This window comes from Acipenser ruthenus, chromosome 3 (genome assembly GCF_902713425.1).
Source record: "Acipenser ruthenus chromosome 3, fAciRut3.2 maternal haplotype, whole genome shotgun sequence".
Taxonomy (NCBI): domain Eukaryota; kingdom Metazoa; phylum Chordata; class Actinopteri; order Acipenseriformes; family Acipenseridae; genus Acipenser; species Acipenser ruthenus.
The window spans coordinates 10,503,058-10,527,923 of NC_081191.1; the positions used below are offsets into that span (position 1 = coordinate 10,503,058).

The following is a 24,866-nucleotide window of genomic DNA, read 5'->3' on the forward strand; positions in this document are numbered from 1 at the left end:
TTACTGAACTTCTGCAAGAGCACTCGGCCCCACCGGTACAACTGGTTCCCCCCCCCCACTTACCTCTCGTGCCCCTTTGCAGGCAACGGCATGTAATCTGGAGGGCGATATGTTACCTATCATCACTTCTGAGGAGGATGACGATCAGGATATAGCATTACCATCAGACGATGCGGACTCAGACAAGGCCCCAGTGACACAGCTCTCCTTATCGGCAGAGCTTATGCCCCTGATGCAATGGGCTACTGCAGAGTTGCAGGTACGCTGGCCAGTGACAAAGGAAAAAAGGCACTCTATTTATGATGAGCAGCCTACTATTGTCTCTGCTGCTCCTCTGGTCCACCCAGATTTTCTATTTGAACTGCAGTCCACCTGGGAGCACCCAGCTACAGCCATGGCCATTTCCTGCTCTGTGGATTCCTTGTATAAGGTGTTTGAAGCGGACAAACTGCGTCTGACCGAGTTTCCGCCAGTGGAGGCCCCCATTGCTGCACTTGTTCAACCAGCCAATCTGCCCTTGCTGTCCAAGACGCAGTGTGCCCGAACAAACAGTGCAGGGTGAAGGAGGTCATCCTTAAGAAGGCATATGTGGCTAGTGCGTTTATCACACACCTGGGAAGCTATAACAGCATCCTTGTGGCTTACCAGGCACACCTTCTTGAGTCCATCACAAAGACTCACTGACCCTCGTCTCAACAACTGGACGAGCTGCGCTTGGTCTCCAGGAACCTACTCCGGCTGTCCAAAAACAGTGGACAGGTGATAGGCAGGCACGGGTGCCTGACGCAGATAAGACAGCGCTGCTGTTCTGACGCGTGTTCATGAAATGCATGGAGGCTATACTGACCCCGTTGAGACTCAGTGGCATCAGAGTCCTCAACTACCTGGACGATTGGCTCATTTGCGCCGAGTCACCAGCACAGGCACACACAAACACAGAGCTTGTCACAAACCACATACATGGGTTGGGCTTGAAAGTGAATCATGTGAAGAGCCAGTTAGCACCCATTCAGATAGTCACCTATCTAGGGGTACGCCTGGACTCAAAATCCATGTTGGCCACTCTGTCGGACGACAGAGTAAAGAAAGTAACCGCCTGCCTAGAACTGTTCCAGCTTGGCAGGGCGTTAACAGTAGTGACTTTCCAGAGGCATCTGGCCACGGCTTGTCAGTTCATGTTGAATCTCAACCTCCTCCCCTCAGGCACTCTCTTGGTGGAGACAGACAGCCCATCTGCGTCTTGGCGTGGAGTTGGGTAGTGTCACCAGGAGAGAGGTCGTCATCACGGACGCATCCAACACGAGTTGGGGCAGCGTGTGGAATGACTGAGGCATGCAGGGTGTGTGGCAGCTCCCATGGAAGGGTCACCACATGAATATTTTGGAAGTGCAGGCAGTCTACCTGTCCTTGCAGAGTTTTTTGGAGCAGGTTCGGGGGAGACACGTGCTCATCGATACTGACAACACATCTGTCACCCAGTCTCCACCTTGTGGCCCACAAGCTGCTTTTGTGTGGTTCTTGTTATTCTTTTAATAGGTAATGTGGTGGGTAGTGAATGCAATTTAAAAAAAATCCTGTCTGAAAGGTATGTCATACTTCACTTTTTCTTAAATATCATGGAACAGGATGGGGCAGGACATTTTTTTGATAAGACAGGATGGGACAGGAATGAAAAAAAATTATATGAACGGAACAGTACGGGATGGGAAAATTTTCTGGTGGGACAGGATGGGAACAAAAAATTAATTGAACATTTTTTCACGGGATGAGAACATTTTTGATGGGATGGAACTCAAGTTTCATTCCTGTGTCACTCTAGTGTATGGTGACTAAATTGCAGCAAGGCAAAAAATTATAGTATACATTAGTTCTGACATCACAAAGTCAAAATTATACAAGGTTGATAACAGGCTATACTAATGAGCTCCTGGCAGTTTTAAGGACATTTACACCATTTTAAGCTAAATGTATACTTTAAGCCCATTTTTACTCTACTCACAGGTCAATAGTCTGAATACTCAATATTCAGAATTAGTATTACAGTCATGTAAAGAGCATTGACAGCATAAGGTAAACAGTGTTCTGAACAAGAGTATTCAGAATAAGATATGTGGAAGCTACAGTATCTCTTGGAATATTAGTTCAGGTAAACAGCATATTCCAAATACCTGCCTTTCTCTATCAATGTGCATGTGTGAAAATCCTCTGTACATATGGGGCACACAGCATTTGTATTGGAAATGGATAAACACATACCCAGACATGTGAAGTTTAAAACTATATGATGCAGGAAGGAACACAGTGGCAACATGCTAAGATAATCTGTGTAGTGCTTGTAATTAATACATAGAACATCTAATTACTGAAGTTAATCTTGCTTCATAAAAGCATGTAATCCTACCTTTGAACAAGGTATATAGTATTCTGTATATTTCTGTCTGAATGTAAACATGGAATTGTGTAATATTAAATTCCACTTGCATGTAAACAGATTATAGTATGTTTTTGGAATACCACAGTATTCCGAATATGTCTTGCATGTAAACATACTGCTTGTCACAGAGTAACATAACATGTAGCAGGAAATTAGGAGGAGGAATCTTGTGTTCTCGTTGGAGAATTTACATATAATTAAAAAAAAAAGTTTAAAACTGAACACGATTGTGTCTTTAAATGATAAGGATGATTTCAAATGTTACATTTGAGATGGTCTCTTTTATATTAGTTTGGAAAATCTACTAATTAATAATTAAATCCTGGCTCAGCCACTTACTTAACCTCCTCATGCTCCATCATTCAGACGAGATGTAAAACTGATGCCCTATTCTAAGTGACTCTGCAGCAGCAGTTGATCCATAGTTCACCTTTCGATAAAAGCATTTGCTAAATGACTAATAACAACGGAAAACTAATTTCCTTATAATAACTGGTGAGCCATTTTTTTCAATGGGCAAACACGCAACAGAACGAGACCCCAGCACGAGCTGTCAAACAAATGAATTCCAACTGTACCTCACATTGCTGCTGTCTTCTCTTGCTCGCTTTTCAGCCGGAAAAATAAATAAGTGCTCACCACAGATTATAAAAAATACTGCATGGGGTAGTGTGTGATAAATGAGAATGTAATCCCCGCCCTTGGGGTGGGATGCTTGGATAAACCCCTCGGGCTTCGCCCTCTGAGTTTATGTAGCTTCCCACCCCTTGGATGGGCATTAAATTCTCATATCACACACTACACCATGCATTGTTCTCTATTTAACTTACAGTATAAAACAAATAAATTAGTTTAACTCACTTACTTCTGTTATGTAAAAGTTTAACTTACTTACTTATGTTATGTAAAAGCAATGTGAAAATACTATTTGACTAGGAATAACAAATAAAACAGAAATTAGAAGTATTTTAATAGGCAATACAATGGCATATACAAAGTGTATGTGTACGGTGAACTTCAGTACAAATTCCTATGTTGTCTTGAAACACAATGCACTCAAAAGTACTTCTCTCCATCTATTGGAGTGCCTTAAAATAATATAAGATTTATTTTGCAACCAAAACAAGGCACAACACTCTTAGGCCCCAAGGTTTATCTCGTAGAACATTTCCTTGGTTTTTGCATTCCTGCAGGGTATAAGGAGAAAATCTCCTGGGGCCGGTTTTTAATCTGGATAACAGTGATCCGGATTTTATAATCCTGTATTTTGTGATCGAGATTACTTTTATCTGAAACATTTTGATCCATTTTTTCAAATAATGGCCATGATTTTTGATAACCTAATTTAACTATATATATATATATATATATATATATATATATATATATATATATATATATACACAGTACTGTGCAAAAGTTTTAGGCAGGTGTGAAAAAATGCTGTAAAGTAAGAATGCTTTCAAAAACAGACATGTTAATAGATTATATTTATCAATTAACTAAATGCAAAGTGAGTGAACAGAAGAAAAATCTAAATCAAATCCATATTTGGTGTGACCACCCTTTGCCTTCAAAACAGCATCAATTCTTCTAGGTACACTTGCACAAAGTCAGGGATTTTGTAGGCATATAGTCAGGTGTATGATGAAACAATTATACCAAACAGGTGCTAATCATCATCAATTCAATATGTAGGTTGAAACACAATCATTAACTGAAACAGAAACAGCTGTGTAGGAGGAATAAAACTGGGTGAGGAACAGCCAAACTCAGCTAACAAGGTGAGGTTGCTGAAGACAGTTTACTGTCAAAAGTCATACACCATGGCAAGACTGAGCACAGCAACAAGACACAAGGTAGTTATACTGCATCAGCAAGGTCTCTTCCGAAAAAGATGCAGATTTAAAACTCGAAATCTTCAACTGTTTATGAGCTGAAAACAAGTAAACAGCTCTAATTAAGTAATTTATTTGTTCAATTAAGGGTTCAGCTGGAGTGAAAACCAGAAAACACAGGGGGTCCCTAGGATCAGGTTTGAGAAGCCATGAAAACCCTGCAGATCTTTTCAGCATATTTGTATTTAGTGATGATAATATTGGAGGAGATATTTCACCTCTGCTTGAAAACACCATCAAGAAAGGGTTAAAGGGGGTAGTAAAGCCAATTTAATTTATAGCATGTCATAATACAAAATGTTCCTGTGAATCTTAAATAATTTTAAAGCAATATAAACATTACAACAAGGAGTTCTGGTGGTTTCTGTAAATTACTTGTACAGATATACTTAAACAAGCACCATCTATGCAAACAAATATCTACAATGTGCATACACAAATTGTATTTGCACAAATAGGCATCTTAATAAAAGGAAATACACACACAGTATCTTTATTGTAGGGGTGTGCTCATACAGTATTTTCCAAGCAATTACCTTTCACACCTATTTATTCATGTGTTCATGTGTTTCAAAACAAGAAAGGCTGCCCTTCCCTCACCTTCACCAATGAGTACAAATCGATGGCAATTAACTTCTGCACTGTGTTTAAAAAGCAGATTAGAGGTGAATTTTCCTCTCCTTTGGGAGGGCACTGACATTTTTACAGCCATACCAAGGCCATAAACCGACAATGGAAATATGTTGCAGAACTAGCAAATGCAACTGATTCATCACGTAAACGTGACCTTTTGTTAAACCAACCTACCAGTGTGGAATGGGATATGCATTTCTTTGTTGAGTTTAAATCAGAGGTAACAACCATGCCCAGGACGACAATCTCATAATTCACTGCAGAGGGGATGCATTTCTAAGGAAAGTGGGAGCAAAATGATTTAATATCAAGAAAAATAAAATAAGACATAAAATTGCTTATAAAATATGAATTGGTTTTAGTTTGATCATGACAGGTTCCATATTAAATACCATTGTCAGGTTGTTATTGATTGATACTCTGTAATTGTGTAAACAAGGGAAACCAAGGTAATTAACACATTTTATTCCATTTAATTAATACCTAACAACTTCAAATTTCTTACAGGTAATTACTATGAAAACACGACTTTAGGCACACCCCTACTTTATAGATATACCATAATTCATGTACAGTATGCACTACTCAATTTCTGCTGCTAATAAATGAGTAAGCTCAATTGTAAATTAGTTGTTTCCTCTCTTGCAAAGGACACCACGTTACATATAAACAGTATCATAGATTCTAGAATAATAAGCGTGTGAAATATTACAGGAGTGTTCATATTTTAATTTATAAAAGATCATTTTTCAGCACTAATGACTGATTTTTAAAGCAGAATAATTCATTGCATGCTTTTTCTCCATTGTAATCATTGTGACTTTCGACAGACTATGAATCAGCTGGCAATCACAACCTCTGACAGCTGTACAAATTAGAATGCAAACATCACTGCTGAAAGCTCTATTCTGTAACCCCAACACGTTACTTGATACAGTATATTTTATTTAACCACTTTCTTTGGAGAAATATACAGTATGGTTTGATTTTGTACTGATGGGAAAAGGAAATAGAATAAAGAATCTTCTGTACACGTGTATGAATTTAGGAATCACAAAGAACAGAGTTTTCCAGAGTAAAATCGTATCGAAAACTAGCCAAATTATCATTTATGTCCCCTGAAACTAGTGCATCGGGAATATCAGTAAAACTTGTCTGCAATGCAAGAATATGGGGAGCCAAAGTGAAAGGCACATCACTGAGAAGCTCAGACATCAGTGGAGCTCCTTCTGCAGTTTGATTCATCGCTTGTGTCGGCTCAACAGATGCTGAAGGTGGATTCACTGCTGTTGTCTGAAAAACAAATGAAAGAAACAACACACAAAACAGTCATAAAATCAAACTGGGAAAAAAAAGTGTTGACCAGTAACTTCTGAGGCTGTAGACAGATATTTTTACAAAAAAAAAAAAAAAAGTGTATACTTGTATGCTGCTTTGTCATCCCCAATGCTGGAAATGTTTTCACAATAGTTAATTTATTACATGTGATAAATTTATTGCATTTTTATACATATTCATCCATGTATTGCCATAATTATATTTCTGATATTTCCATTTAACCACATTTACCAAGAATATTTTCAAAAGGCCCTGAGGAATGACACTTTAAAACTACAGTATGTTAAGGCTCAAAATACACAGCTAACTTAGCAAGTCTGAAGAATTTTATACACAATTCATGTACGATGTGATACAAATGGGACTTCCCCTTTATATGAATGTTTATGAACAAGTCAAGCCCAATATCCAAATCTTTTTTTTACACATTTCTTTTACATAGCTATACAGCCAATAATTACCACAGTATACTGTACCAACACAAATAGTTTACTTCCTGAAATTCGAAAGACAATTGCTAAAGGTCTTATATTGTGTCATCACGTGTAAATAGAAGTTCTATTTCAAAGTGCTCAGTCCAATATGATACGATGACTAATGAAAGCAAATTATGTAGAAATATGCTTTGCATAGCAAATTGCCTACACAGTAAAACTCTCTCATTCATATACACATTTACGATGCATATGTTGTTATTATTATTATTATTATTATTATTATTATTATTGCTGCATCTCAGTTAAAGTAATCAGGTTGAAGGTTGATATAACATTTGTGTACTAAAAACAGCTGCATGAGCAGAGAAGACATTCAGCATTGGTCACATTTGATTCAATTTCCCTCTAATATAATGTATGCCTATTTATCTGGTTTCTATGGAACACAAAGCTGGCAAAACACATTCCCCTGACATGTCCTAAACCTATAATCAATCAGCACAAAATAACTTCAATTAACACTTACTGTAGTTTTAAAAAAAACATGTGCTATAACAAATCAAGTACACTGCATTTCACTATCATTAGAAGTCTTGCCCATGGTAAAACATTGCTTACACCTTCTTTCAAAAGCAAGTTTTACAAAAGACATTAAGCTAACTGGGTATTATATTTCTAATGAGAATGTATATTATTAAACAGTATACAACTTATTTTTGTAATCTTATTTCATATGCAGAACATACTGACCTTATTGCTGATATTGCTATCTTTTAAATTATTGATTTTTGTGAGCAAATAAAAGTTAACAAATATTTTAGACCTAAAATCTAGAATGTAGTGTTTATCTTCTAATTATATATATATATATATATATATATATATATATATATATATATATATATATATATATATATATATATACACACACACACACACACACACACACACACACATACATATATACACACAGTATATACAGATGTGCTCAAATTTGTTGGTACCCCTCCACAAAAAACGAAGAATGCACAATTTTCTCTGAAATAACTTGAAACTGACAAAAGTAATTGGCATCCACCATTGTTTATTCCATATTTAATAGAAGACTTTGCTTTTGATTTTCTATTCAACATAATATTGTAAATAAGAAAACAAATGAAAAATGGCATGGACAAAAATGATGGGACCGCTAACCTAATATTTTGTTGCACAACCTTTAGAGGCAATCACTGCAATCAAACGTTTTCTGTAGCTCTCAATGAGACTTCTGCACCTGTTAACAGGTAGTTTGGCCCACTCTTCCTGAGCAAACTGCTCCAGCTGTCTCAGGTTTGATGGGTGCCTTCTCCAGACTGCAAGTTTCAGCTCTTTCCATAGATGTTCGATAGGATTCAGATCAGGACTCATAGAAGGCCACTTCAGAATAGTCCAATGTTTTGTTCTTATCCATTCTTGGGTGCTTTTAGCTGTGTGTTTTGGGTCATTATCCTGTTGGAGGACCCATGACCTGCGACTGAGACAGAGCTTTCTGACACTGGGCAGTACGTTTCGCTCCAGAATGCCTTGCTAGTCTTGAGATTTCATTGTGCCCTGCACAGATTCAAGGCACCCTGTGCCAGGCGCAGCAAAGCAGCCCCAAAACATAAACGAGCCTCCTCCATGTTTCACTGTAGGTATGGTGTTCTTTTCTTTGAAAGCTTCATTTTTTCGTCTGTGAACATCGAGCTGATGTGACTTGCCAAAAAGCTCCAGTTTTGACTCATCTGTCCAAAGGACATTCTCCCAGGAGGATTGTGGCTTGTCAGTATGCATTTTAGCAAATTCCAGTCTGGCTTTTTTATGTTTTTCTTTCAGAAGTGGAGTCCTCCTGGGTCTTCTTCCATTAGAGCCCACTTTCGCTCAAAAAGCGACGGATGGTGCGATCAGAAACTGACGTACCTTCACCTTGGAGTTCAGCTTGTATCTCTTTGGCAGTTATCCTTGGTTCTTTTTCTACCATTCGCACTATCCTTCTGTTCACTCTGGGGTTGATTTTCCTCTTGCGGCCGCACCCAGGGAGGTCGGCTACAGTTCCATGGACCTTAAACTTCTTAATAATATTTGCAACTGTTGTCACAGGAACATCAAGCTGCTTGGAGATGGTCTTGTAGCCTTTACCTTTACCATGCTTGTCTATTATTTTCTTTCTGATCTCCTCAGACAACTATCTCCTTTGCTTTCTCTGGTCCATGTTCAGTGTGGTGAACACAATGATACCAAACAGCACAGTGACTACTTTTCTCCATTTACATAGGCTGAATGACTGATTACAAGATTGGAGACATGTGTGATACTAATTAGTTTGAAATATCACTATAATCCAATTATTTATTATCTTTTCTAAGGGGTACCAAATGTGTCCAGGCCATTTTAGAATATCTTTGTAGAATAAGCAATAATTAATCTCTTTTCACAGCTTCTTTGCTTTATTCTATGACATACCAAAGGCATGCAAGTATACATGATAAAATAGCTTTAAATTTCGTCACTTTTCAGGAGGAATGAAACATTATTTCATTGAGCTGTAAGGGTACCAACAAATTTGAGCACGTCTGTATGTATATGTATATATATATATATATATATATATATATATATATATATATATATATATATATATATATATATATATCTATATATATATATATATATATATATATATATATCTCCATACAGTGCCTTGCAAAAGTATTCAGACCCCTGACCAATTCTCTCATATTACTGAATTACAAATGGTACATTGAAATTTCGTTCAGTTTGATATTTTATTTTAAAACACTAAAAATCAAAATCAATTATTGTAAGGTGACATTGGTTTTATGTTGGGAAATATTTTTAAGAAAAATAAAAAACTGAAATATCTTGCTTGCATAATTATTCAACCCCTGTGCTGTGGAAGCTCCCAGTTTACACCGATGAAAGAAATTGCCCTAACGAGGACACAATTACCTTACCATTGGCCTCCACCTGTGAACCATTAAAGTTGCTGTCACATTTTCTGGATAAAAACCCCACTGTTGAAGGATCACTGGTCAGGCTGTGAATCTGAAGGAAAATGAAGACCAAAGAGCATTCTACAGAAGTAGAGATAAAGTAATACAAATGCATAGATTAGGGAAAGGGTACAAAATAATATCCAAGTGTTTGGATATCCCAGTGAGCACAGTTGGATCAATAATCAGGAAGTGGAAGCTGCATCACACCTCCCAGGCACTGCCAAGAAAAGTCTGTCCCTCAAAACTCAGTGCTCAAACAAGAAGGATACTTGTGAGAGAAGCCACAGAGAGGCCAACAATCACTTTGAAGGAGCTACAGAGTTCAGTGGCTGGGAGTGGAGTAATGGTGCACCAGTCAACCATATCAAGAGCTCTGCATAACACTGGCTTGTATGGGAGGGTGGCAAGAAAGAAGCTGTTACTCAAAAAGTACCATCTGAATGCACATCTGGAGTTTGCCAGAAAGCATGAGAGTGACCCAGCTGCAATGTGGGAAAAGGTTTTGTGGTCACATAAGACCAAGATAGAGCTTTTTGGCCAAAACTCAAAGCACTATGTGTGGCGCAAACCTAACACTGCCCATGCCTCAAGACACACCATACCTACAGTGAAGTATGGTGGTGGCAGCATCATGCTGTGGGGATGCTTCTCATCAGCAGGGACTGGGCATCTTTTTAAAGTTGAAGGAAGAATGGATGGAGCAAAATACAGGGAAATACTGCAAGAGAACCTGCTTCAGTCCGCTAAAAAAACTGAAGCTTGGGAGGAAATTCACCTTTCGCAGAACAATGATCCCAAGCACAAAGCCAAAGCAACATTGGAGTGGCTCAAGAACAAAAAGGTGAATATCCTACAGTGGCCCAGTCAAAGTCCTGATCTCAATCTCATTGAGAATCTGTGGCACGATTTGAAAATTGAGGTCCACAAGCGTCGTCCAACCAACTTGAACAACCTGGAGCAAATCTGCCAAGAAGAATGGGCCAAAATCACTCCGACACTGTGTGCAAAGCTGGTACATACTTACCCCAAAAGACTTAAAGCTGTTATTGCAGCGAAAGGTGGCTCTACCAAATATTAATATGTGGGGGCTGAATACTTATGCAAGCAAGATATTTCAGTTTTTTATTTTTCTTAAAAATATTCCCCAACATAAAACCAATGTCACCTTACAACAATTGATTTTGAGTTTCAGTGTTTTAAAATAAAATATCAAACAGAACGAAATTTCAATGTACCATTTGTAATTCAGTAATATGAGAGAATTGGTCAGGGGTCTGAATACTTTTGCAAGGCACTGTATGTATTTTTTTTATAAATATATATATTTTTATTTAAGCTTAAAATTTTGAAATCATGTTTCACTTCTGTTTTACACACATCTATTTATACATATTTATATATATACATATATATATATATATATATATATATATATATATATATATATATATGGCTAAGGAAACATTTTTGTTTTTCTACAGAGCAACGGTATACAAGAACTGTATTTACACAGTGTGGTGTACACTCAGAGGCCAACTCCTATATTCTAATAAACAACTTGCCAATAACTTGTTGGTTACTACAATCTGAAATGTACCACCTAGTACCCTTCACTTACAAATACGTGTGAAGTAGTGGTTAGGGCTCTGGACTCTTGACTGGAGGGTCCTGGGTTCAATCCCAGGTGGAGGACACTGCTGCTGTACCCTTGAGCAAGGTACTTTACTTAGATTGCTCCAGTAAAAACCCAACTGTATAAATGGGTAACTGTATGTAAAAAATAATGTAATTGTATGTAAAAATAATGTGATATCTTGTAACCATTGTAAGTCACCCTGGATAAGGGCGTCTGCTAGATGTGGGGGGGCAGACGATGCTGGCGAGAATGTTCTTGTCGACTCCAAAGAGATTATAGCTACAAGAATATCTTCGGGTCCCGGCCAAACCCTTCAGTGCACATTGTGTGCAACTATGCTGCGCCCTGCTGGTGGCCTTTTAAGTGTTTGTGTTTACAAGAAACAGATTTTTTTCCCCAATACCCAACTATTCCAGACACACTGCCCTTTCAGTTTGAGCTATAGATCTTAACAAACATTTCCAAATTTATGACAAATGGGGCATCAAACTTTCTAGCAATTGTTCAACCATTTCTTCTAAGAGAATAACATTTTACCTAAAAATTCTACAAATTACAATACTGTGCAAAAGTTTTAGGCAGGTGTGAAAAAATGCTGTAAAGTAAGAATGCTTTCAAAAATAGACATGTTAATGGATTATATTTATCAATTAACTAAATGCAAAGTGAGTGAACAGAAGAAAAATCTAAATCAAATCCATATTTGGTGTGACCACCCTTTGCCTTCAAAACAGCATCAATTCTTCTAGGTACACTTGCACAGTCAGGGATTTTGTAGGCATATAGTCAGGTGTATGATGAAACAATTATACCAAACAGGTGCTAATGATCATCAATTCAATATGTAGGTTGAAACACAATCATTAACTGAAACAGAAACAGCTGTGTAGGAGGAATAAAACTGGGTGAGGAACAGCCAAACTCAGCTAACAAGGTGAGGTTGCTGAAGACAGTTTACTGTCAAAAGTCATATACCATGGCAAGACTGAGCACAGCAACAAGACACAAGGTAGTTATACTGCATCAGCAAGGTCTCTCCCAGGCAGAAATTTCAAGGCAGACAGGGGTTTCCAGATGTGCTGTCCAAGCTCTTTTGAAGAAGCACAAAGAAACGGGCAACGTTGAGGACCGTAGACGCAGTGGTCGGCCACGGAAACTTACTGCAGCAGATGAAAGACACACCATGCTTACTTCCCTTCGCAATCGGAAGATGTTCAGCAGTGCCATCAGCTCAGAATTGGCAGAAAACAGTGGGACCCTGGTACACCCATCTACTGTCCGGAGAAGTCTGCTCAGAAGTGGCCTTCATGGAAGACTTGCGGCCAAAAAGCCATACCTCTGACGTGGAAACAAGGCCAAGCGACTCAACTATGCACGAAAACAAAGGAACTGGGGTGCAGGAAAATGGCAGCAGGTGCTCTGGGCTGATGAGTCAAAATTTGAAATATTTGGCTGTAGCAGAAGGCAGTTTGTTCGCCGAAGGGCTGGAGAGCGGTACACAAATGAGTGTCTGCAGGCAACAGTGAAGCATGGTGGAGGTTCCTTGAAAGTTTGGGGCTGCATTTCTGCAAATGGAGTTGGGGATTTGGTCAGAATTAATGGTCTCCTCAATGCTGAGAAGTACAGGCAGATACTTATCCATCATGCAATACCATCAGGGAGGCATCCGATTGGCCCCAAATTTATTCTGCAGCATGACAACGACCCCAAACATACAGCGGAAGCCATTAAGAACTATCTTCAGCGTAAAGAAGAACAAGGAGTCCTGGAAGTGATGGTATGGCCCCCACAGAGCCCTGATCTCAACATCATCGAGTCTGTCTGGGATTACATGAAAAGAGAGAAGCAACTGAGGCTGCCTAAATCCACAGAAGAACTGTGGTTAGTTCTCCAAGATGTTTGGGCCAACCTACCTGCCGAGTTCCTTCAAAAACTGTGTCCAAGTGTACCTAGAACAATAGATGCTGTTTTGAAGGCAAAGGGTGGTCACACCAAATATTGATTTGATGTAGATTTTTCTTCTGTTCACTCACTTTGCATTTTGTTAACTGATAAATATAAACTATTAACATGTCTATTTTTGAAAGCATTCTTACTTTACAGCATTTTTTCACACCTGCCTAAAACTTTTGCACAGTACTTTATAAACCATCAAGTTATTGTCTAATTCCTTAATGCAATTGCATAATACAGGTCCTGCTACAGTATTATTTACTATGTTTTTACAACAGCACAAATTATCCACTCCTTGTAAAAGGAAATAATAACTTATCACCATGACCGACATCCACATAGAAAAAGGAATGTATCAAATAAGTATGTACAAGCAGACAGCCAGGGAGGTACAGTCTCCAAATATCCAGATTCTGACACTCAATAACAAACTTCAATGTGGAGTGTTTATTTATATACAAAAGAAGAACAGCAAAAGCATATTTAAAAAAAATACATATACACAGTAAGCTTGATTTGTGAAGCATGGTGGTAAACTGTGTGGTTTTTGGTTGTGACAGTTTGTAGCTGTCCTGAACACCTGCAGACTTTGTTGTGTAAAGATTCTACTTTAACAAATATGCACGCAGAGAACTACAGTACTACTGCAGGCATAATTGAACAGAAAACTCTGTGACCTTCAGGCAGTGGACAGATTTCATGTCTGAAATGATCTTGAGACAAAAATTGACATCTAAATAGAAATAAATTGTGTATAGTCTGGCTACTACATTATACCAGGGATCTGTCTTCACAGTATGTACATGAAAAACTACTACATTATTATTTATTTGAAGTGTTACAGTATAGTAGTTCAGCCACTTCACATGAAGGGTTTCACTTCATCGAACACCTTTTCCTATGGTAGATCTAACATTCTTTCTGTGTCCGAAAAAAAACAAAACCTAAAAAAACGTGATTTCTACCTGGCATTTGAAATATTTGTATTGATTGGATAATAGGTCATTTTATTCCCCATGCAGAGTTGCATAAACTGAGAACTTATTTGGTTTTTTGTACTTTTTTTTTTTTTTTTGCACAAGAAAATCCTATGTAATTATGTAAGTATGACAAGACTAGAATATATGTGTTTTCACCAAGGTGTCAGTCAATATTACAGTTAGCTGGACGTTTCATGAATTTAATACAGGAGGAAACAAAACAAATAAATTATTTGTATTAAAAGGATGCACTTTTATTTATTTTTTTACTCTGAATAGAAACAACAAAACATGTTTGTTACACTGCACTAACATCTTTCTAAATACTTACCCCAAATCCCCTGTGTAACATATGTTGCCATCTAAATAGTAGGTTATAAGTATAAAGTGCAAATTTCATAATAATCAAAATGATTTCTTGTATTTTTTACTATGAGAGGTGTTCTCTGTTTTGCAGACTTTAATTGGTGACCTACAGTAACAAACTTGTCATGCTTAATCAGTTCTTGCTGGATATAAATGGAATCATTAGAAGGGGGAAAATAAGATGGAAAAGGTGCTAGCAACAAATCTACAATGTTATTAGCTTTTAACCTGTAGAGATGTAAAACAATAAAAGGTGAATTGGCTTTTGCCAGGTGCAGGTTTGGATGTAGAATTCCTGCTTGTGAAATTTGAGAGGACGACTAATCTTGATAGAACTTAAACGTCAACTTTAAAACAATTCTTAAATAATGGCATTCACTTTTACGTGATTGTATTTAACAACAAATATATATACAGTATATTCCATAAATTCAATTTACCTGTGAAGGCTGTATTAATACATTTGATCCTTGTTGAACATGTTCCATTCTTTGCATGGTCTGCCTCTGTTCTTCTATTGTTTCCCCTACAAGTAGAAAAAGAGATATAGTAGTAAATTAAAATTATTAGAACTATTTCAAATACCTCCCCTTCCACATGTGTTGATTCTTACTCTTCTTACACTTAAATTACTTTTCACATTGTTCTCTCTATACAGTGAGTTGAGCTTACTGTTTTCTAATGATGATGCCCATTTTTTATCCCCAAATTTTCCCATCATAAATATTTTAAGAGTCTAGACAATGAAATCACACAGTTAGAATACTGTAGCTCAGTAGTAGCGTAGAATGAAGAGACTGCATTGTGTAAGTGCAAGCACATAGAGTATCCATTTTGGAGTCTCAAGACTGATTTAAATCAATCCTGGAACAATTTGGAATTATCCTGCAATATCCTGTTCTGCAATAACTCTTGTAGTTAAAAATTGTATTTATTTGGTTAATCTTAACAAAAACATGTAATATATAAAAAAAGAACGTTTTAAAATTTATAAAAAACACATTCTGTAACTATGTACCACACTATTTTAGACTGAATCCACACAAGACAAAAACCTGTTGTAGCCTAAATAATATAACCATATGCAGTACAGTACGCTCAATTCAGGGAAGCGCGCACGTCACATCTATGGTCTGACATTTTCATTAAATTAGTTAAACAAAAACAACAACAAAAAGAAACAGCATAGTACATTTTAATCCTGCCTCTTGATAACTTTACTAAAGGACCAGAGGAAACACCAAGAATCATTAGATGACCTCTCGCTGTCCCTTTCTTTTTCCTCCCTCACTGTCTCCCTTTTTCAAAAGCAATCAGCTCTCCATAACAAAAACGATTAAGCACTAAATAATGTTTTCTTAGGACAACAGGTCAGTAATATGGATTACATAAGGGATAAACAACGATAAGTGTTGAGACAGTAAAAATAATGAATTATTTTGAGTGCCATTAGGGACGAGAAACTGATTTTTTTTTTTTTTTTACTGATTCACATTCACACTTAACATTTATGCCACTTAAAACATTTCTTCCTAATTGATACTTGTTCAATAATGACATACAAATGATTGTTAATTTAGTAATTGGATTTTTGAATAGGCTACCTGTAACATAAAATAAGTACCGCTGTTGCATTGTACACATTACTGTACAATGTGAAAATAATAAAACAATATTTAATTGAAACAATTATTTTAGCACTTTTTTTAAACCATAACCTACTTAACTACTACACAGTTAACACAATAAGTACAATATTTGGATTCTAATGAAAAAATAATCTACTAGCCTTTCTACAGTTGTGGATAAGATGTTGGGCTACCTAGAAAACGCTTGAGACGAGAATCAGCATCATCCCATTTTTTTGGGTCTGTTTTTCACGTGCCCATAGGGTGCTGCTCCCACTTCCACACTGTTGCAACAGTCCTTTTGCCTCCTGTCTGAAGGTGTTTATTGACTTATATATGGGTTGCTCCACAACTTCACGAAGCAGGTGCTCCTGGTTTTGTTGAGCACGCTTAGCAAGATCAAGAGTTGTCTTCTGCTTTCTTAGTTGTGGAGGTAGTGTGCCCGATAGTATTCCATGGTTGACAGGAGTGTATGTTACACACCTAGTAACTATTCCCATTGCTGAATTTAGGGCAACATCAACTTTGTTAATGTGGCTCCCCAGGTGGTTCCTGCCAATCGTCTAATAGCACCAACGCAAGCAGCTAGGAGGATATTATATTCATGTTCCGGGACAGTGCAGTTTCAATAGTTGGAATGGATTTTCCAAAGATGGACAAGGCCAAGTCATCTGCATAGGAATACATTTTTGCTGTGGTGGGTGGAATATCAGATATATAGATGTTAAAGAGGGTTGGTGCTAGCACTGATCCTTGTTGTAACCCATTGCGCAGACATTAAGGTCTGCTTATCTTCTCCATTAGTAGAGAGGATGAAGGACCTATTTGATACTATGTTCTATCACAGCCACCATCCTTCTATCTGGAATCATCTTGAGTAAATTGTGCTCTTTTCCTTTCAGCCATACGGTATCATATGCAGCTGTTAGATCCACCAACACAGTGCCTACTTTTTCCCTTCTTTGAAAGGCATCCTCAATGTCTTGAGTAAGCATTACCACCTGAGCAGTGGTACATCGGTTTTTACAGAAACCTGCTTGACTGGTGGTAACTGTGGGTCAAGAATGTCATCAATCCTATTTAGGATCAGTTTTTCCAACAGTTTATAAACAACTGATAGTAAAGATATCGGTCTGTAGTTAGCAGGATTGTCAGCATTCTTACCTGGTTTGGGTATTGCTATCACATGGGCTCGTCGCCAGCATTGTGGTATTTTGTTGTTTCGCATGCATGATGACAGGAACTCCATCTGCCAGTCAATCAAGCGGGGCCCCATCTTAATCAAAAACTCTGGGTTTGTGGGGTTTAGTAGTGGCTATGGCAATTTTCATTTCAGATTCTGTGAACAGTCCAGTGAGATGATGATCTGCAGTAGGCTGATTTCATTGCAGTTGTTTGATGTTTGATCTCTCTGGAAAAATTCTTATCAGAGTTTATGTACCTGCTACTTGAGATCAGTTCTGCTGCTACTGCGTTTGCTTTCACAGGACATTGTTGTTTAGACTTGCCTGCTCCAGTAAGCTTTTTTTATTGTGTTCCAGGCTTTCCTGCTGGTATGTGTAAAATCACTATTTATGGTTTCCATCCAACAATTTCTTTTCATGGTGTTAATATGGTCTTGGAGTCTCTCTGTTGTCTCTGTAATGATGCTATTATTATTTGAAGTAACGATTGTTTGTAAACAGTTGTTGCAAGTTTGGTCCCAGCAGGAACTGTAATTTACCCTGAAGCCACTTGGTATTGTCACCTTGGCTATTTCTTTCACACCTTTGACAAAAGCCTTGTAGGTAGTAGCATAATCTTCCACATTGGTCGGGTCTGGTAGCCCATCTACTAGCTGCTCTGTTTTGCGGAGGAAGTCAGGCCAATGCGCTTTTCTGAAGTTCCATCTAGGAGTTTGATGGGTCTCAGTGATTATCCTGAGACAGTCAGTAATTGTGATGAGGGATGGACGATGTTGTGATAATGGGAAGTTTCCTAAAGTGGTAATGCTCATCTGTGATGTCATACCAGCATAAGTTATGTCAGGGTTGGTCTCGGTTTGCCATCTGCCTGAACGGAATGTTCTTGCCTGTTTGGGGTCATGTAGCAGATTGATGTTGTTGGTTGAGCCCATCCACAGAGGATGAGGCCATCCAGAGTGTTCTCGGCGTAACCCCATTCACCATAGTGGCTGTTGAAACCACCTGAGTAGATTGCTGGTGTTGGCAGGACAGGAATGTCTGTGGGTTGGCATCTCTCTAGGTGGTTTGTACACATTCATGATGTTATAGGTGTGTAGTTTAACAGCCCATTGTGTTGTACTACCTGCTGGGGATGTTTTAGGATTTTCAGACTGTGCTCCAGATTTAACAAAGGTGGCGAGACCGTGATGTCTACCTGGTACATAGGCAGCCAAGTAGTAGCCTTTGAGCTTTAGTTTGGCAGGATCCTCTATGTGAATCTCTTGTAGCAGTACAGCAACTAGTTGGTATTTAGCCGTCAACTGCTCCAGAACAGTGCTCTTGAAGGACGTGAAGCCCTCTGTGCGTAGTTGGATGATACATACGCCACTATCCCTTTGGAGAGGGTCGGGTTGGCAAATATATCATGCAAACATACCAAATAAAACATTTCTTTACACTGAAAAAGCAGTACACAATACTGGTACACTATAATTCATACTGAGGGACACTCTGTTCAACAATAGTATGCAAATACTGTACAATGCAAAACGTTGTCTGATTCGTCAGCATTTCAACCACAAAGATTAGAAGACTTATTAAAAGCAAATGTACATTACATCACCATCTAGTCTTGATATGGATCTCTTTAGAAAATGTCAGCTGCAGAGTTCTATACTGCACTGAGATGTTTCAAATTTGAACAACTTTAATTCATGTGGTTCATCAATCATAGCACAATATAGCACTGTAGCTACTGTATCTACAATAAGACAGCACTGACTAGGGATTGGCATTTCCGTATATTTTAATATAGTACAGTAGGGTAGCATATTGTAGATTTACTACCAGTATTCTGAAGAAGTACTGTACTAAACATTTTGACTGGATAATTTTTATTTCATTAGCCTAAAGTGACAGATTTTTGCTCCATTCATATAAGGATAAGAATAATAATTACTGAAGTTCCATTTCTGTAGGAAATATCTGTATATTTATAAAATGTTTAGCATGGATAGTACACAGCACTTTCTTATGGAATGATTAGAGGTTAAACCAGTGCAGCAGTGAAACATTTAATTATTTATTGAACAACACTGTGTACCAACTAATTTAATGATCCAACAGTATTGGCTCTAACATTAACATTATTTAACTGTATTGTATTTAGTAACATTATTAAGTTGATCAATAAAGCAGGCCTGGGGGGACCCCACTATAATTGTAGAGTGTTCTGTATCATTGATATGGTCAGAGGATACATCAATTTGGTAGTACAGCTTGAATTGAGAAATGTACAGATGTACAGTATGGCAAATATGAGGGTAATAACTTAAAAGTATACTGTGTAGGTCTACTGTATATACAACAGACTCTTAAAAAGACACCTGACCTCAGTAAGTCCAAGGTCAGTGTCAACACCTGCAGGGTTTAACCCTGAAAATACGAAGTTGCTGCACCACACTGAACTGATGTTGTTTGTTTTTCTCCTTTCAAAAAATAAAGTAAATGTTTTGAAAATGTGCCCCATAGCCTCTGAGATAAGAGGCCTTGACGGTATTACTGTAAGGATTCTGTAAAGCTATAAATATTTGAGATCAAAATATTTGGCGAATCACACCCATAAAACCTATTTTGCGCCAGAAATGTTGGTGACCTGTTGCTATATACGAAGTATGAATTGTTAGTGGAGTTTGATATTTGTGCCATTTTAAAAGGCTTGCAAATATTTATGGCTTTACAGTATTAGCAATTATACAGTACACAAAAGTCAGGCTCCAATACTCCATCTTGTGGTGGTCAAGGTAACTGCAGATTGTTTTTCTTCAGTAAAACTACCCAAGGGAATTACACTGGATTACCAAATGTGGAACAGCAGACCTTAGCATTTGAACACAACAGCCAGCCACTTTCTTTCCTCAATAACTCAATAAGTCAATTTTCACAATGGGATTACTACAACCACGGTTATGTCTCACTCAAACCTAACTGTCAAGAACACGATTTACTTGTTCAGGTCATGTTGCTAGGTAGAAACACAAAACTACAGTTCTAATTAAAAGTTTTAATTTCTTACTCAATACCCTTAATCATTTTGAATGTTAAATGCAAGCTTTCACAGCTATGCCGCTTCACTTATTGTTAACACAATAGACTGGATAAAGTAGGACAGTAAGAAAAACTGCCTCCCTCACACATTTGTCTCTACCAATGTAATTTCCAATCAAACCTTGGTGCACTTAAACTCCTTGGTTAGAGCTGAGACTGGCAGCTGCAGTAGCCCTTTACCATACAGTCCCACTCTACTGAGGCAGCATAATGGAGAAAGCGTAATGGAGAAAGTACAAGACCACAGTCACTCTACCCAGGAGCGGTCGTCCTACCAATATCTCTCCAAGAACAAACCGGAAAATCATCAAAGAAGTCACAAAGAACCCTAGAGTAACATCCAAGGATCTGCAGGCCACTCTTGCCTTGGCTAATGTGAGTGTTCATGACTCAACTATCAGAAAAAGACTGAACAAGAATGGTGTTCATGGAGGGATAGCCAGGAGGAAACCACTGCTCTCTAAAAAGAACATTGCTGCCCATCTGAAGTTCACCAAAGAGCACACAAGTCTTGTGGATGAAAAGCAGGTATGTCTTGGCAGGGTAGGGGTAAAATTTCTCCCTGTCAAAACACGGGGAACGTGGCTGGAGCTGTGAATTGAATTAATTAAATAGGGTGATCATGGGTGTTAGATAGTAATGATTAGCGTTAATATTGGTGAAGGTACGTGTTCAGTGTTTTCGTGTACCGTGCTGTCCCACCCTTTGTTTATGTTTAGTTAATGTTTTCTGTAGTGTTTGTCCGTGTTATTTTTGTTCCACACTCCGTGAGTTTCTGACTCTGCTATTACTATCGGGGCTGGGAGGCTACCATGCCACAGGCTTCTAGGCCAAAACAATTGGTAGCCAACTCCAATTGTTGGGTGCAATTATATTCAACTGCTCAAAACACTTGCTAAGACACTAGTGATATTAAAACAGTAACTTAGTGTCTGCTTCCTCATTCTGGTGAATGGTTAATCTATGCAGCTGATGACTGCAATGAACTCAACATGTTTAATTATATTTGAGATATTTTACGTGTTGTGTATGGAATTGGTGACTGCACCTTTAATTGTGTACAGTTAAAATATGGGAAATAGCATGCTGCAGCTGGCACTCGGTGTTAGTTAGTGAAGTCCTGATCTGCATGTAACACAGATGCTCTTATGTTTACATGTTACTGTTTATTTTTGCAGTAAAAACAAGTTTAAGTTTCAGTGAGTTCATTCTGTTATTTATGACAGTAAATACACCACAGCAAGCACACTGTCATACATTTCAGATATTTCCAAACCTTTCTTTTTCATTACCACAATCTGAGAGCTAAATTTAGTAAATGTCGTACATTTCATTTTTAGTTCCCTAAATGTTTGTTTTTTTCCCCAGTAGTACACTTCCTAATTAGTCACAGGTATGTCAAGATAAATTTAAATGTTTCTGTCCGAGTTCCAAAAAAGCAAGGGAAACAAAACAAGAGCCCAGACATAGCGTTACACAAATACCAAAAAATAATTTAAAAAATACCAACAGCTACTTCCATCAGAGCTCAGTTGTTAATAAAGAATAGCTTGGTATGACCTTTAGTTATAGCAGAAAGTTGTGTTATGTTATGTCGCAAACAGGCTCTTCAGAAGCATGACGAATGTGTGTGTGTGATATGTACATGTTACGTCACACTCTCACAGCAATGGAGAGAGGATTTGGAGTTTATAAACTGTATGCAAACCCTGCCATTGTTACCATACTCGCACTACATTTGCAACATTTTTGGGGGTACAGGCGCCTAACCCCAAAATAATGCAAATATATTTGAAATGTTAATGGCATCTTAGCAAAAATACATTGTCAACAAATTGGTACCAGTAAAACTTTCACTCACTACTACATTATCTGACAATTCTAAAAATAGTCCCAGTGGCTGCTACTTACCTAATAGCACAAATCCATCTGCTTCCTTCTCAGGAGTCAGCTTCTTAGAGTCTTTACGAATTCCAAGAAAATTAAACATTTCACCTTATTATCTGTGACCTGTAACCAAAGAAGCAATCATAATCAATGTACTATATTCATGCAGCATACTGATGGCTTGGATACTTAGTATTTACCCTCCCCATGGATGTACTATTTACATTGAACTGTTGAACCACATAGGGGCCTATTGAATTATCAAGTGCAAAAATAGTTTGGTTCATACTAGTCTTCCTTGACATGGCTCCATTTTACTTATTCATCCGTATTTAACACATGCTATTTAATCTATATAATGGCCTGATTCTTTCCTTGTCCGCTGACTTGAGCCTTTAAGTTATTCATATAAGTAAATAACCCCTTTAAACAGTTTCAACTTATCTGTGCATCAATAGTTATTCTAATTAATTACAAGTCTGTGAGTATGAAAAATGTATTCCGGTAATTTTAATAATTTAAACATCTGGGTTTTAAATATAAACAGAGCAGTGACAGTTTCAGGTCATTTTTAGTCTTCGGGGTTGACAAAGTTGCATGATTGAATGAAAGGCCTCGTTTAATTAAAAATTAAACATGAATGCACGGACTGCATATAATGTACTTTAACGTGGATGCAGATATTTAAATTCACTAAATTAGTTTGATTCAAATACACTTAAAATAATGACCGAAAAGAAAAAGCTATATTGCGAGGGAAAAAAAAAAAAAAAAAAAAAAAAACATGTTCTCAGCTCGGCCTTTTCACAAAACGGTACGGTACTTACACAGTCGTGTCTATATTTCTGAGCAAACAACAGCTTTTAAGTATTGGAAGGGATACATCTATCTTTCTATTAAGCGGTTTCGGCGAGTTATCTATATCCAGTTTTGTTTGCTATTAATGCTTTCTGTTTTAATTAAATGAAGTTCGACTTTATGTTTTGCTTTCTTTTTAGTCGTGCTACGTCTCTTGTTTACAACAAACTTCCTGAATAACGTCACAGGCTTGAGCACGTGATAGATTACAATTTTAGGGATGGTCTACAAATTCCAAATTATAATAATAACAGTTACAGTATAAATGTTTTACAAAGCTAAGTCTCTAAAATGTAAACCATCAATATATATATATATATATATATATATATATATATATATATATATATATATATATATATATATATATATATATATATATTTTCATATTATGTTTAAAATGTATTCAAGTCACCCTTGCTCAGTGATAATTGGATCAATATTTAATAAATGCCTGACACGTGGTGAAACAAAAAATATTAATGCCGACCAAGGATAACAAGATAGTAAAATAAATCAAATCTATGAAAATTCTTCTGGGCTGGATTGTGAGACCCCGATTAAAGGAACATGTTGGGAGGGTTAGGTTTTGGGAGGGAGCTGTGAAGAGAGAATGCATGTGTTGAAAGTATATCTGTAACATTTAATTGACGCAATCGTTTATGGCGTGCACTGCACTGCAACTGTTTTTGCGAAATGCAAATTCGCCACAAGAAGTGAGAGATTTCCCAGCGCGTGTTTTTTCCCTACCCTTATTCCTGAAGAGACACGCCTCAATGCAGCTGGGGGCGTGATGAGGGTGTGGTTTCAACTAAGAGACTGCTATGATTGGATACAATCTGAGAAACTGGGTATCGCTACAGGCACAACACAGAAAGGTACCACAAATTTTTCTTACCAGGACTTTTTTCCTTACAGGACAACAGGAAACCGTATGTAGAGTAGCGGTCTCATTGGTCAGCCTTGAAAACCTCCACCGATTGTTGATTGGTTCACGCCGCCTCTTTGTTTGCTGAGCAGCTCGATTGGTTGCGTTTTAGCCCATTCTGTTTATTTGATTTATTTGGCGGGTTTCTGTTCATTTCAGTTGACTGCAGGATTTGGAACGGTAATTAGTACCTAGGTTTCATCATCTCTTTTGAACATTATTTTACTTTCCTAATATGACGTCATGTCGTTGCCGAAACGAAACGAAACAACAATGTATTTGAGCATTAGCTACTTTGTTAACGTACTTATATATATATATATATATATATATATATATATATATATATATATATATATATATATATATATATATATATATACAGTACTGTGCAAAAGTTTTAGGCAGGTGTGAAAAAATGCTGTAAAGTAAGAATGCTTTCAAAAATAGACATGTTAATAGTTTATATTTATCAGTTAACAAAATGCAAAGTGAGTGAACAGAAGAAAAATCTACATCAAATCAATATTTGGTGTGACCACCCTTTGCCTTCAAAACAGCATCAATTCTTCTATGTACACTTG

The 24,866-nt window shown here is 37.4% G+C and overlaps 1 protein-coding gene across 1 annotated transcript; it reads right to left on the bottom strand.

Annotated features, from left to right (window-relative positions):
- Positions 1–4,579: 4,579 nt before the first annotated feature.
- On the bottom strand, positions 4,580–23,549 carry umad1 (UBAP1-MVB12-associated (UMA) domain containing 1). Its single transcript, XM_034058989.3, has 4 exons — positions 23,324–23,549; positions 22,521–22,619; positions 15,151–15,236; positions 4,580–6,258 (listed from the first exon to the last, which is right to left on the bottom strand). Exons 2-4 carry the CDS (start codon positions 22,597–22,599, stop codon positions 6,010–6,012), a joined length of 414 nt encoding a protein of 137 aa, XP_033914880.1. The 5' UTR covers positions 22,600–22,619; positions 23,324–23,549; the 3' UTR covers positions 4,580–6,009.
- Between the last annotated feature and the right edge of the window lie 1,317 nt (positions 23,550–24,866).